Source organism: Lentinula edodes, assembly GCF_021015755.1.
Source record: "Lentinula edodes strain Le(Bin) 0899 ss11 chromosome Unknown C8R40scaffold_1, whole genome shotgun sequence".
Taxonomy (NCBI): Eukaryota; Fungi; Basidiomycota; class Agaricomycetes; order Agaricales; family Omphalotaceae; genus Lentinula; species Lentinula edodes.
In genome coordinates, this window is record NW_025764307.1 from 728,012 (window position 1) to 741,815 (window position 13,804).

A 13,804-nucleotide genomic window follows, 5' to 3' on the forward strand; every position below is an offset into this window, starting at 1 on the left:
TTAGGTGTATTAATGATCATAGTATTCTAAAAGCCCATGGTCTAGAATAAAAGCAAAGAATCGTCAGAGCCAAAGTGACTACTGATAAGGGGATCGATAATGCGGTCAGAAATATGATTTGAAGCGAGTTCACGACCTTAAGCAGTGCGAGCTTGCTATTGGGCATTACTGAGGAGCGACGATCAGAAGTGGTATCGAGCCCAAATGAAAATCTTCCAGTTCGGGAGAGTTTCGAAATTAGATCGGAAGTCTGGGGAACATTATATTCCACCGACAACGCGAGATCACGTTCGACTCGCTTCAGAGTAGTGCAATCCTCTTTTGCGACACTCATAAAGTGTTCCTGGGCAACAGGAACAACAAGGCAAGATGGATATCCTTCGGAAGACAGCGCAAAACTTCTAGCCGCTCCTGCGCGATGAGCACGAATGCTTTGACATCCGTAGCCTTCTAAAACGTTTGACACAAGGTCCCATATGACTCTTTCGTAGTCACCAATTTGAATTACAGTTCCTTCCAAGGTACGACGACGAATAAGGCGTCGAGCCTTCATCGAAAGATAGAATTCGAGCCAATGATGACGATTGGTGAATTTCTTTGGATTTAGTTTAGGAGGGGATAGACTGGAATAATTCGACAAGTGGGGGTTCATTCTCCGTAGCAAGATCGGGGAGGAGATAGAAGGATTTTTGGCAGTAAAACAGGCACAGGCACCTAAGAACTGTTCCCATCCCCAGATATCATTCCCGTATACGTCCTGATTATACGCTATGCATTCAGGACATAGCATATATTGGAGAGACGTTTCGTACCGCTGCAGAGCGGACGATGAACGGAAGATTAGATGATCCGTGACTTGGATGAGGAGTTGTGCGCGGATGATCAATAAGAGTTCGAGTGGAAGACTGCAAGCATTGTGAGAGCTGATAATGGAGTCCATGGTACGGAGCTCATCGGATAAATAGGCAAGGGAAGCATGCATGAGCGTTGAGCGAGAAATTTCTAGCGCAGGTGTCATAGTCGTTGTTAGGAAGGACGCGTATTCAAGGAAAGACGGCAAGTCCGAGTGAGTAGTTATATACTTCACAAAGGAGTAGCAATTAGCATCAAGAATTACCAGCTACTTTCCCCGTAATGATTCTTGATCGAGTGGAGACGGAAACGAGCATTGACATGACGTGAACGGTCTTCCGCGGCCTCTGACTCGGACTGCTTCAAGCCTGAGTCATCTTCCGACATGAAAATTCATGGAGTGTCCGGATTGGACACGATAAATTCTCGAAGGCCTGGATGCGGACATTGCGCCTCGCTCTGTCCAGGGAAGGTTACTTCAAACGGCAATGGGAAGACAAAAAAGAACAGAAAACTTGCAGACCTTTCATTCTGGTATTATGCCTTGGCACAGTACGTACGTCACAGCATTCAGGTGGGGATTGAAGCACACAACTTATCAGTGTTCAAGTTAGCATTAGTCCTTTGCTGGATGATTAAAGTAAGGTTTAGTGTAGGGTCAAAACCGAGCAAATTCCAGCTTCTGACTGGATACATCGAGCAAAGGCCATAGAAGGCGAGAACAATAAGGGCCAATGACAGGACGCTTTGAGGACAACGTTGAGAAGTGGGAAAAGAAAAGTCAAATGGATGGCAGGGAAGTCCGAAGTTTAGAAGTGGCTGCCAAACTCTGAAGTCGTAAAAGAGGTGTTGGCCAATGCCACCCGGCTGGAATTGAGCGCAGTCGGCTGGTTTTAGGAAACTTGGCAGCAAAGATTCCAAAGACAATGATTTTGCAGGGAGGTCTAGAAAGATACATATGTTTGAATACTTATCAGCGCCCGAGCAAACGAAACTCAAGTTCGCTCAATTTAAGGCAGTTGCCGAACTAAGTATGTTATGGATCCTTCTAGTGCGTTGTAACTTGTTTATCTATTCCGCCAATTGACAGATTCTACGCCTGTGGTGAACGCCGGTTGTGAATCAACGTGCACATCTCCTGTAATCCCCTGCAAGCCACAGTTACCAGTAGTCGTCTGCAATAAAACGCCGTCTGTAGACTAAATGAACACATCCTACGACGGATTCTCGCACCAGGCAGTCTGAATACGAGCTGGTGTATGCATGCGTTCAACATCCATTATCAGCGATAGCCTGCAAACCTTACGTTTATCAGCTCCGGCCATCAAGCCTCAAGGGCCTCAAGGGCCTCAAACTCTTACGAATCTACTTAAAATTCTTTATTCCAATTCCACTCTTGGACTTCCAACATTCTTTCATCGAATTCCTTGACCAAATCCATTCCGTGTAATGCTAGAGGTATGGTCACTTGAAGGTCCATAGGTTGTTCTGTCCCGAAGTAACTTGGTCGGGTACTCGCCGCGGTGTATGAACGCATTTTGGGGTCATTTTGAGCCCAATCGCATATTCTAGATAGTGAACATAGAATGAATATATAGCGTACCTTAACGGAAAGGTTATGAAGTGCGGTTATCAACTCACTGCTTGCGTATTTTTTCTTTCCGAATAGAAAAGTGCGAGGCTATAACCTCCTGCAAGAAATGAAAGGCAGTTAGTTGATTGTAAGTGTGAGATGGAAGTTGGTGACAAACTCACACCCCAAATACCATTTCGGTGTTCTTCCTTCAACCAATCAACGATAGCCCATCGAGTAGTCTGCAGAGAGATATTCCTATTATAATGAATGCTCGCGTTCGACTTGGGATTGGCTCGACCTAATCCAGGTCTAACGAAAGATCAGAATAATCATGAGACTAGTACGAATGAATAAAGACCAAGACAGATACTACTCACTCGTTGAAATACGGCAAATCGATTAAGATCATGCTTTGGATACTAACGAGAACTTGGAGTAAAGTAGACTTGTATGGCAACCACTGTTCCTCTGGACTATCGATTTACGCATTGGCTAGGCAAGTGACCACAATTTCAAGTCAAATTTACCTTCCAGGCCACGTCCCTAGGAGAGAAAGGCAGACTTTGCCGTTGTCGTACAAGTTAGGGTTGAATCGCACTTTGCCGCCTCCCGTTGTTCTCAAGTGCATTTGTGGCGCAACTGCAGGATAAGACAGAGGCATAAAACAGTCAAACTCCCAGAGACCACCTGTATATCATCCTCAGTATTAGAATATAGAGAGCGAACAATACGATACCTGCATATGGAGTTCCCTCTGGGCCGGCGATCATAATCTTTCTGTAGAAGAAGTTAGGTTGACCCCTGCAGATGAAGAGACACGTACATTACATCGTTTCGAACTTCATCGACTCTCACCCAGATTCCAGGCGGCAAGCTCGTAGCAAGAACTGCGAGCTCTTTCACGAGATGTAGTCGATCTTTGGGATTTCGTGTGCCATTTTGAGAGCTTGTAACGGCGGTAGCGTAATTGAAAGTGTCATAATGTAAACCAGTAGCCTTCCCCTTCCCCGAATCGGAACTATCCAGAGGGATATGTCGAAATGCGAGGCGCTCGCAAGCTAGCGAGTAGGCCTGTTCGAGCTCGACCGAGTCAGCTTTACCCTTTCCCTTTGAGGTATCCTTATCCTCCTTAGAACTAAAATTTGTATCAGACGAGACTCCTAGAACAGAAATCGCTCGCTCGATGTCATCTCGAGCGGCTATGATATCGCCGCACAAAGAGATTGCTCTAATTATTTCCTCTGGGTTTTCTTCAGTTTCCATGAGCCGAGATGCACCAGCTAAGAATGCCTCGCTCTGTTTGCTGAGTTTTTTGAAGTATTCGTAGAGGGGAGGTGCACGTTCAAGTTTTCCTCCCGTCCCTTTCTCCCACTCAATTTCACTCTCTTCCCACATCCATTGTTCAATGCCCTGACCTTTGGATGGCACATATCTGGCCTCAAGGAGCGCCGATACGGTGAGCTCACTATCAGCCATGCGTTTTAACAGAGCCAGCATAGCGTAGTATACGTCGCTTCGTGTGATCCAATCCGTCACAGAATCATTGCGCAGAAGGTCCCCGAGAAGATCAGGGATCTTGGATGAGTTTAGCAAATGACCAACGGAAGGGTGAGGGAGCAAGTCGTAGGCTTGAGGGGATTCTGCGTATGGGGAAGGAAGAAGAGCGGTTATCATCCGCAAAGCGCGCGTCACTTGCACTTCCCAGTGCGCTGCAAGCGCCTTACTTTGAGGATCTGTACTCGGAATGGCACCCATCAATCCTTTCCGTCCATACGCGGCTCCATATCCTCCGTGTCCGACGCCATATCCAGTACCTCCTGGTCCGACTGATCCAGAGGCACTCCTCTTGCTATCACTAGCAATGGCCGCAGCGCGACTATGAGAAACAGCCTTTTCTCCAATGTATTGCCTGTCAAAACTCCCCAATGCTTCGAATAGAGCGATCGCACGAACTTCTGTACAGCAAGTATCCACTGTACATGTGGAATTCTTGGCTATGCCTTTACATGTTGCCACGCACATATGAGGTTTAAAGCAGCCTCTACAGTGATTCGTTTTACAGGGACATGGAGCATGAAGTAGGAAACCGAGACTAGGTGAAATCGTTTCCCCGGAAAGCATTACCTTGAACACGGAGATGGTTATTAAAATGGTAGATGCTCAGAAGAACAAGGGCATACATATCCACGAGGAGACTTTACTGTCTCTCCGCATTTCGTACATGGTCTCTCAGCTGTGAAAACTATTCGGTACGGAGATAGACTCTCGGTTGGAGTTTTTCCTTGAGCCAAAAATCGCAAAGACATCTGTGATTTCATTCTTGGTTTTCCACTACTCTCTGGAGGGACTGCTTCGCTCGTTTGTTCAATGGCATCGGCAGCTACCCGATTACTTGCTAGCCGCATAAACAATTGTTCATCCGGGTCGTCTTCTATAAGAATAGCATTGCCGGAGCTACTACCTGTAGCGTATTGGTCTTGTAGCTGTTTGGCAAGCTTCTCACTGTCTTCTTGTTGTTTGATTTGTGCCAGGATCTCCGTAAGATCGTCGTCGTCATCGGAATCGTCGTCGATAATAATAGGTTCAGGGGACGAGAGATGGATGCGCTTCTTGCTATTCTGGACCGCCTCTCTGGACGGAGAAAGGTCGCGTTTATCATTTTGGGAAGGCATTGAACTGAACAACAGGTGCCGTGATCAACTCACGAGTTTTGTTCTTCGGCAGAGACTCGGCAAGCTCTTGCCGCACCAACGGGAATCGGGATAGATCCGCTTGAAAGTAATCACACTCAACTGTTACTGAGTCGACTCAATCAGTTCCCGAAACTTGTTGACCTTGAACAATGTTGTCTGCCCGTACAAATATTCGACGGGCAGCCATATTTCGAAACATTCGAGGCATGTCGTCAACAGTGCCTGTGCTTCCTCTTCAGGCCCCCTCTCTGGAAGAAGAAATAGATCAATTCGACTCACGCGTCTCGGAAATGGCTGCCTTCTTTGCTTTACCGCGGTTCAGCTCCACCAAACGGCCTTATACTGCTGCTGATGTCGTGTCGAAACAAGGATCCTTACCCGTCCTTCCCTTGCCTTCCACCCTGTTAGCTGATAAATTATATGGTATCTTGTCCAGAGCCGCAGAAGCGTCCAAGCCCGTACACACTATGGGCGCCATAGATCCCGTTCAAATGACCCAGATGGCTCGTCACCAAGAAGTTGTATATATTTCAGGATGGGCTTGTTCTAGCTTGCTGACTACTGGGAATAATGATGTTGGACCCGATTTCGGGTGCGCGCGTGTTATGTTTTCTTCACCACGTCGACTGCTGAGATCGTATAACTTGTAGAGATTACCCTTATACTACTGTTCCCAATCAAGTCCATCGTATCTTCCGTGCACAACAACTGCATGACAAGAAGCACTATGATGAACGAATGATAGCCACTTCTGAACAGCGAGAGAAGATGGAGTTTGTCGACTACCTTCGACCCATCATAGCCGATGCTGATACAGGGTGTGTATACTCGCCCAAAGCCCCAAGCAAACAATCCCCCTGATGTACTTGTAGTCACGGTGGAATCTCTGCAGTGATGAAGCTGGTGAAACTCTTTGCTGAGTCGGTAAGTGACCACCGTAGACTTTTTGTACTTCGATATAACTAATGAATTCAGGGTGCAGCAGGCATACATATGGAAGATCAACTTCACGGAGGCAAAAAGGTCCGTTTTTGCTTGATGTTCGAAGTACCTCTAGTCTAGAAACACATCTACAGTGCGGTCATTTAGCAGGAAAGGTCCTTGTTCCAACGTCAACCCACATCTCTCGCCTTGTTGCTTCCCGTTTCCAATTGGATTTGATGAAAAATACCATGCTTCTCATCGCCAGGACGGATGCGGAATCCGCCAAGCTGATATCGAGTACTGTTGATCTTGAGGATCACGAGTTCATCTTAGGTACAACTGTCCAGGGTAAAGCATTGGCGGAAGTCCTCGCGGAGGCGGAATCAAAGGGAGCATCGGGGACGGAAATCGATCAACTCGAAAAAGATTGGAATGAGACGCATTACATGTGCACCTTCAATCAAGGTAAACATCGTTGGTGACTGCTCGACACGGGCCTTTGGACTGAATTTTTGCGGTCTAGCTGTTGAACAGGAGATCAACAAATCGACGATTACTGACAAACCTGCTGCTTTAAAGGCTTATTTGGACGCTGCTACTGGACACTCTATATCTGACGCTCGGGATATTGCTAAAGATCTATTAGGTGCAAGCGTTTTCTGGGACTGCGAAAGTATGGATCTTTGGAACCTATACTACAGATGTTTTCTTATTTGGTCTCCCCAGTGACTCGGACGCGAGAAGGCTACTACCATTTTGCTGGCGGTCTTGAGGTTCATAAACTTATTCAGTAGTCAGCGCGATCAATCCTCTTACCATGGATTTTCAGCCTGCCGTCAAGCGAGCAATGGCATTCGCCCCACATGCAGACCTACTATGGCTAGAAACCAAGACTCCGAACCTCGAACAAGCCAGGTCTTTTGCCCGCACAATTCGAGAGAAATACCCCGGCAAGTATGCATGCGACCAAGTACGGTGAACATTAGCAAGAGGCTAATCATCGTTGGTAGACTTCTGGTTTACAACTTATCCCCCAGTTTCAATTGGTCATCCCATGGATTCACTGGTTGTGCTGTTCTCTTTAATTGTAGCCCAAACTGTGTACTGATAAAGGTACCCAGAGACTGATTTGAAAGCATTCGTATTTGAGTTGGCAAAATCAGGGTGTGTTCTTCTTTCTTGCTTTCACGCCTCAGGCTCAAACTTAGCAATTCACAGCTTTATCCTCCAATTGATTTCGTTGGCCGGATTGCACAGTAATGCTACAGCTACAGGTATGTATACATCGTCACCGCATATTTACCTTGTGAAGTGACGTGCTTGAACAGCTGAGCTCTCTGCTCGTTTCAAAGAGGACGGGATGCTTGCATACGTCGATTTGGTTCAGAGAAAGGAGAAGGAAATAGGATGCGACGTTTTGACACACCAAAAATGGTTTGTCTATACCCTCCATTGTTCCTTTCCTTTGAATATGACCTTGTTTGTTGTAGGAGTGGCGCAAACTATATCGACCGAATTATTTCTACTGTCTCATCGGGTTCTTCAAGCACATCTGCTGTGGGCAAAGATTCCACCGAAAATTCTTTTTAGGTGTATCGATTTCTTACAGTGCAATCAAATTTACATAAATCGTTTCCGTAAAAATATCAGCTGAAAGTTGCCGATGAAGTGACGTCAGTTTGTAAACCAGAACTTTCACCCGACACAAACTTCTTTCCTTTCTTTCTGACCATGACATTGAATCCAATTCTTCTCGCCTACCAATTTATCCAGCATATTCTACTCAGACTTTTTGCCCCTGATCCCCCGCCACCAAATGCCAAACTCAACCGTCCTAGGATTGCAATCATAGGTGCTGGCCTCACAGGTAACATACTTCTAAATTGTGCTTTGCTGCACAGGTCTGAATAGCCTAAATTACAGGTGTATCCTCAGCTGCTCATTGTGTTGGCCATGGCTTTGACGTCGCTATCTTTGAAGCTGGCGATCGTGGTCATTTAGGTGGCATCTGGGCGCGTAAGTGGATTCAAACACCAACGCGTAATTCTGTCATAATTTTTTTTTCCAGGCGTGAATAATACATCTGGACTACAAATTCACAGCTTAATGTACCGTTTCTTCCCAAACTTGGAATGGAAAAGTGGCTATCCAAATAGACGCGAAATTCTTGATAACATCAGCAATATATGGCACCAGTACTCCCTGGAGGAAAAAACCAAATTTGGGGTCACAGTTGAAAAGGTCTGGCAGGACGGTCATGGACGCTGGATCGTGAATGATGAACAGTATGGCAAATTCGATGGGATTATTGCTGCAATTGGGTGAGCATCTTTCAATTGGCTTTGGTTGAACTCGACCATTCTCATGCATTCTAGAACATGTGGCGAGCCTAAGATGCCACACATTCCTGGAAAAGAAAAGTTTCAAGGAAATATTTATCACTCGTCTGAGTTAGACGGAAAAGACGCGAAAGGAAAGAGAGTTGCCATAATCGGAGGCGGCGCTTCAGCTGTAGAAGCTCTCGAGTTCACCTCAGCCGCCCAAGCGGCAAAGACCTTCGTGCTTTCTCGGGTGAGTCTCGTCTGGTCATGTGGTAGTGTGATAGTGTTTAACACAACTCTTTACAGTCTGATAAATGGATCATCCCCCGAAATGCAATAGTCGACACACTCCTGGCTATGAATGTCTTTGGTCAGGAGATACTTCTGTCATGGATACCAGAAATGCTTCTTCGCAAGTTTTTCTACCGAGATCTTGCAGACCTTGCACCCCCGTCAAATAAAGGGATCTTTACCGAAACCCCAATGGTCAACTCTGATGTCCTTGACAAAATTCGAGACGGAAGCGCCGCATGGCTGCGCGGTGATATCGTTGGTTTTGTTAAAAACGGTATACGATTTACTCAGCGAGCTCAAGGGGTGCCTCCGGGTGGACCTGGGAAGGAGATAACTGTTGAGTGCGATGTTGTCATTATGGCAACTGGCTTCGGTCGCCCGAAATTAAGCTTCTTACCCGACGACTGCTTCGAAGAACCGTATGCCCCACCCAATTGGTACCTACAGACCTTTCCTCCGGGGTACATGTCTATCTGCGCCAATAATTGTACCTACGTCAACGCTATTGGCACAGTAGGGAATTATCACATCGGGATATACACTCGAATACTGCTGATGTTTCTCGTGGACCCCCTGACACGACCAAGGCAAGGCTTGATGAAAGCTTGGATAGATATGACACGTCTGTTCAAGAAGCGTTCACCAACGCCTGCTTTCGACTTTTTTACATACACAGAGTTGCTCTGGTGGTACTTCTTTTGTGTTGCTATCAACCCGTTCAGATGGAAATGGGCCCTTTTTGTCTTCTTCGGCATTGGGAAAGGGTTGCCCATGAAATTCGTGGAGGAAGAAGATATGTTGAGGGCAAGGCTACAGCAGTACGACTCAAAGTGATGTATGATAATGGAATTTATGTCACTTTCACTCCTCATTGCCCTCATATGTACATACTGGATATCGCGACACATACGATCTATTTAGAATTCATAGACCCTTTTTTCAATCGTACGTATGTCAAAACGCTGACTCACGTATCGCGATAATCGAAGTCACGAGTTCAAATCATATTTTGAACCAACACGTCCGCATGAACTGCTGCATCTCTAATCTGACCCGTCCTATCAACTTTCAGCCCCGAATCAAATGGTCGACGTCACAGGAGAAAGACATCAACCAAGAATACCCTTTCATTGATTTGCATAAAGAAACTCCCAACCAATTTGTCGTGCGAAATTACCTGCAATTCCTATGGCTTCCAGAGGTATTTCTACTTACATCTACAGCCTCATGGTGGTTTAATCAACTTCTAGTCCTTAATGCCTCTTGATCTACTCGTTACCTCCTTGCGGCGCGTCCAAGTCGCGTCAACTTCCACGGATTCTTTGTCAACTCCGCATCCTTTACACGCACTGCTCGATCCTCTTCTTCTCACTGCCCGTACTGCAGCAAATAAATATCAGACTGAGCTACCACAGATCCTTGATAATAACGGAGGTGCTGGAGAGATCGAAGAGACCATGATGTGGTACGCGCTGAACTTTGAGCGGGCTCACGGCGAGGGCCAACACGAACGTGAGCGTACTCGGACCAATACTGGTAGCTCGTGCAGTACGCAGAGCGCGGAATCTCCCATTTGGATGGATGAGAAGTGGAGAGCCAAGTGGATAAGGAGAATGGAACGGCGAGAGTGAGCATAGGCTTTATTGTTTGTCCACATTGGTTGAACTATCGAGCTAGAGTTCAGATCCAAATCCTCCTTCATTTGCTTATTCTTTCACTCCCTGGTCCACCGCCACCGCCGCCTGAATTTACAGAAATGTCATCCGTGAAACGTCGGAAGCGACCACGAAAGAAGGCTACACCTGTTATAACCCCCGCAGACCGCTTGGAAGCCTTCATGGATAAACTTTCTATGTGGCAACTTATGGGAGACTTGGATTCAAACGAGAGAGAGCGCGTTGCAGTCGACCCTAAAGATGAACTCGATTGGACACAACGGTTTTGCCAGAGCATCGTTGAACCTTTGTCAGTTTCCCATGTTGGCTTATGCAGATGCCTTCTAATGAATACCAAACAGATTCAGATTGACTTTGCCAAACTTTTGTGACCTGCTCCGGTCCAAAGTATTTCCCAATTCGCCATTTTCGGACGACGAGGACGAACAACAGGAGCAGATCCATGGATCGCAGCAAACAAGCACTGAGTCTGCTTCACCCTCTCCCGAACCACCTTTGAAGCGGAATCGTACAGCGACCTTAGATGGAGCGTCTGATCCACAAGCACGATATCCATCTCCTGCTCTCTCCACGACTTCTACCTCTTTTGTGCGAGAGCCGAAGCGCGCTTCATCTCATCAGCGTTCTCGCCAGCGGCCAGCACTACAACGTGACCGATCCCGATCATTGTCTGTTTCACTAGCAGAAGAAGCTGAGGAGAGACAGAAGGCCAAAACGACTGGCTCGGGCGCGAATAAAGGCAGAGTACTTTCGCGTGAAGTTTCCATGTCATTCAAGTCAAAGAGCAAAGCGCCGGAAATAAAGCATATCGCTGCCGCGCCATCTTTCTTGGAATCCGACACTCGTCGACGAGAGCCAGAAACAAGATCAATCAAACGGGAACCATCAATGAATGACGCGGCGACTATACTGGTGGAAGCAACACCAATGAAGCCAATCAGGACTGTGTCACTATCACAGACTCGAACACAAGGTCCGTCATTGGCGACGACATTATTTCCTCGTATGCCGAGCATGCTGTCCTCTGTCAATGAGGAAGAAATCTGGAACCCCCCAGGCTCTAGTTCTCCCGATGTTTTGTCATTGACGCCTACCAAAGATGCAGGGAGCACTGGATCTACGGAGGAACACTTCATGGATGGAATGGAAAGAGATTGGCCTACAAGCACTCCTACTAGAGCCGGAAGGAGACGTGAGTATGGCTAAGCCTCGATCTCCTTCACTTTACCATATTTTTTTACATCACGAAATTTTTTGTAAACCTCAGAGTTAGATTCAAAATACACTATTGACGTTTATGATAAGTAAATGGGCTACAAGAACTTTTGAAACACTAAAGGGCACAACAGAACGTATGCTCCAGCATAAGTAAGTAGCGTGTAAGTAGTTGGCAGAATGGGCAGAGGGCAATTCATGCATATGTAAAAGTAAGATGAAGCATATCTGGTGCATGGATCGTATGCAGAAAGATGCGAAGAAGGAAACGCAGGTTTTCAAGCATGAGAAGGGACCGCCAGATGATAAATAGAGTGGGGGTGATGAGAAGAGGGTCGCCTACGATATGGGCATAGACCGGTAGCGCAGAATATGAAAAGAGGTTTGATCGGTGATTTACAGGTGAATAAAAGGTTTTACATGCACGTTACACATACACGCATGAAATGCTTCGCAACAGAAGCATTATTTTGAAAAGGTCGAACATATATATAATTTATTAGCTGTGTAGTAATATTGTCAGCGTCTTATAAATAAACGAAATTCAACCACGTACATACATGAATTCACTGTACCACTTGGTGGTGGAAGGTGAGCAAGAGCAAAGCATCCTCAACTTTAATTCCGCTTTTGAAGGGGGCCTTATCCATCTCTGCGATGGTCGCCGATTCTAACGCTGCTAGCGTTAAGTTGCTAAGGTTAACCTGAGATGATGGTGACCTGCCCAACGGCGGAGGGGGCGACCGTGAGGATTCGGAGCTGGGGGTTACGGCTTCTTCATATTCGTCATCGCTACCTGCGTCTGATACACTTCCACTGTGCATAATGGGAACCTTCTCATCATACATGACGGAATCATCATTAGTCCACGTAGACGATGAAGGCGATCCGTATCGCGAGATAGATGCATCTCGATCATGATCAGGATAATCAGCGTCTTCGTCGTCGTCGTCGTAATCGTCTTCCCCACTGCCCGACTTTTTAGCGCGCCTGCGTGTGGTTTGTCGAAGGTTTCTGAACCAGTTGGTAACCTTACCGAGGTCCCTACATAGAAAAAGATAACGACACAAATGAGATCATTGTCAATTAAATTAACGGGATGAATACTGGCTTACATTCCGATTTGAATAGCTAGCGCGGTGCGTTCCTCGATAGTCGGGTGGGCCGTCTTAAGGAACAAATCCTTCAGTGCATCAAGTTGATATGGTTCTGGACGAGTACGCCGGGGCCGAGAGTTGAGGGTACTATCATATGGCGTCCCGCTCCGACGTCGACTCGTTCTACGTGATGAAGCAGAGACGGGCGATAGGCTTCGCCGACCCCGCACAGGCATAGAAGGAAGAGAGGGATGAGAATTTGCAGGCGGCAAGTTGAGGGATGGATGATGCGTGGGCGGTGGGAACGCAGAATACCTCCGAGCAGGAGTGTCAAAAGGATACTCGGAATTTGGGAAAGAAGCTGCCGTAATGTCGGTATCGCCTTCTTGTCTTTTTTTCAAGATGCTGCGCTGATTTTGGAACCAAGTCGTGATGCTTTGATATCGCCTGTCAAGAACATGTTATGAGTAATGCAGGTGGCACCACACTATCAAAAAGAAACTGACATTCCAATACGATCTGCTAAAGCCTGTTTCTCTTCAGTAGATGGAAGTGGGTTGATGTTGAACAAGTTTTTGAGCTGTTCGACCTGCTCTAAGGAAGGACGCATACGAGATCGACGTTGCATATTGTCTTGTTCCTCGAAATGTGCGTTTTCAGTGTTGCCACCGTAGAAGGGTAAATTGATGGGACCGTTATCAGGAAGGGGAGGTGATTGAAAATCTAAGTCTTCCTCAAATTCGTCTAAATCAGGTCGACGAAGGGATGAATTCGAGCTGAGAGTCGAAGAGTTTATAGATGGATTGTCATATGAAGCCGTTGATCTAGGCAAAGTGCGTTTCTTTGAGCTAGCCCGTTTGTTCTGAAACCAGGCATTGACAGTCTTTGTCTCCCTGGAGATATCCTTGAGAAAAGACAGAAAGCAGGACGGAAAAAATGCTTACATTCCAAGGCGCTCTGCAAGATTTACTCTGAGATCAAGCGCAGGATGCTCATCTCTTTCGTATAGCTCATTCAGAGCGATGAGCTGGGCAGGAGAATGTCTATGCCTTGGTTTCTTTTGTTTGTCCTTCATGTCTGAGGACAGAGAATGAGCAGCTGGGGGCATTGTCGACGTGAGCCGACAGAAGGGGAAGAAAGTAAAGAGGTTTAAGAA

General features: G+C 46.5%; 6 protein-coding genes across 6 annotated transcripts; 3 read left to right on the plus strand and 3 right to left on the minus strand.

The window, feature by feature from the left end:
* Positions 1-16: 16 nt before the first annotated feature.
* C8R40DRAFT_1164542 (uncharacterized protein) lies at positions 17-1,018 on the minus strand (the record flags this gene model as incomplete). Its single annotated transcript, XM_046230522.1, has 1 exon — positions 17-1,018. One exon carries the CDS (start codon positions 1,016-1,018, stop codon positions 17-19), a length of 1,002 nt encoding a protein of 333 aa, XP_046092223.1.
* A 963-nt stretch (positions 1,019-1,981) lies between these two features.
* Positions 1,982-5,197, minus strand: C8R40DRAFT_17876 (uncharacterized protein). The gene is made up of 9 exons (XM_046234268.1): positions 4,609-5,197; positions 3,252-4,552; positions 3,165-3,205; positions 2,956-3,115; positions 2,806-2,901; positions 2,608-2,737; positions 2,494-2,543; positions 2,214-2,420; positions 1,982-2,145 (listed from the first exon to the last, which is right to left on the minus strand). The coding sequence occupies exons 1-8, from the start codon at positions 5,098-5,100 to the stop codon at positions 2,222-2,224; spliced, it is 2,469 nt and encodes an 822-aa protein (XP_046092224.1). The 5' UTR covers positions 5,101-5,197; the 3' UTR covers positions 1,982-2,145; positions 2,214-2,221.
* Positions 5,198-5,327: 130 nt separating this feature from the next.
* On the plus strand, positions 5,328-7,635 carry C8R40DRAFT_1031940 (isocitrate lyase; the record flags this gene model as incomplete). The annotated part of the gene is made up of 13 exons (XM_046223214.1): positions 5,328-5,713; positions 5,772-5,939; positions 5,994-6,045; positions 6,097-6,144; positions 6,198-6,510; positions 6,569-6,718; positions 6,772-6,818; positions 6,875-6,999; positions 7,056-7,111; positions 7,167-7,209; positions 7,264-7,319; positions 7,374-7,479; positions 7,536-7,635. 13 exons carry the CDS (start codon positions 5,328-5,330, stop codon positions 7,633-7,635), a joined length of 1,650 nt encoding a protein of 549 aa, XP_046092225.1.
* A 141-nt stretch (positions 7,636-7,776) lies between these two features.
* C8R40DRAFT_1032320 (uncharacterized protein) lies at positions 7,777-9,494 on the plus strand (the record flags this gene model as incomplete). The annotated part of the gene is made up of 5 exons (XM_046223252.1): positions 7,777-7,912; positions 7,969-8,061; positions 8,114-8,366; positions 8,421-8,616; positions 8,673-9,494. The coding sequence occupies 5 exons, from the start codon at positions 7,777-7,779 to the stop codon at positions 9,492-9,494; spliced, it is 1,500 nt and encodes a 499-aa protein (XP_046092226.1).
* C8R40DRAFT_19096 (uncharacterized protein) lies at positions 9,433-11,577 on the plus strand. Its single transcript, XM_046234294.1, has 4 exons — positions 9,433-9,861; positions 9,911-10,287; positions 10,338-10,625; positions 10,684-11,577. Exons 1-4 carry the CDS (start codon positions 9,688-9,690, stop codon positions 11,540-11,542), a joined length of 1,698 nt encoding a protein of 565 aa, XP_046092227.1. The 5' UTR covers positions 9,433-9,687; the 3' UTR covers positions 11,543-11,577.
* A 540-nt stretch (positions 11,578-12,117) lies between these two features.
* C8R40DRAFT_1157608 (uncharacterized protein) lies at positions 12,118-13,723 on the minus strand (the record flags this gene model as incomplete). Its single annotated transcript, XM_046229642.1, has 4 exons — positions 12,118-12,595; positions 12,667-13,095; positions 13,155-13,541; positions 13,593-13,723. The coding sequence occupies 4 exons, from the start codon at positions 13,721-13,723 to the stop codon at positions 12,118-12,120; spliced, it is 1,425 nt and encodes a 474-aa protein (XP_046092228.1).
* Positions 13,724-13,804: the final 81 nt, after the last annotated feature.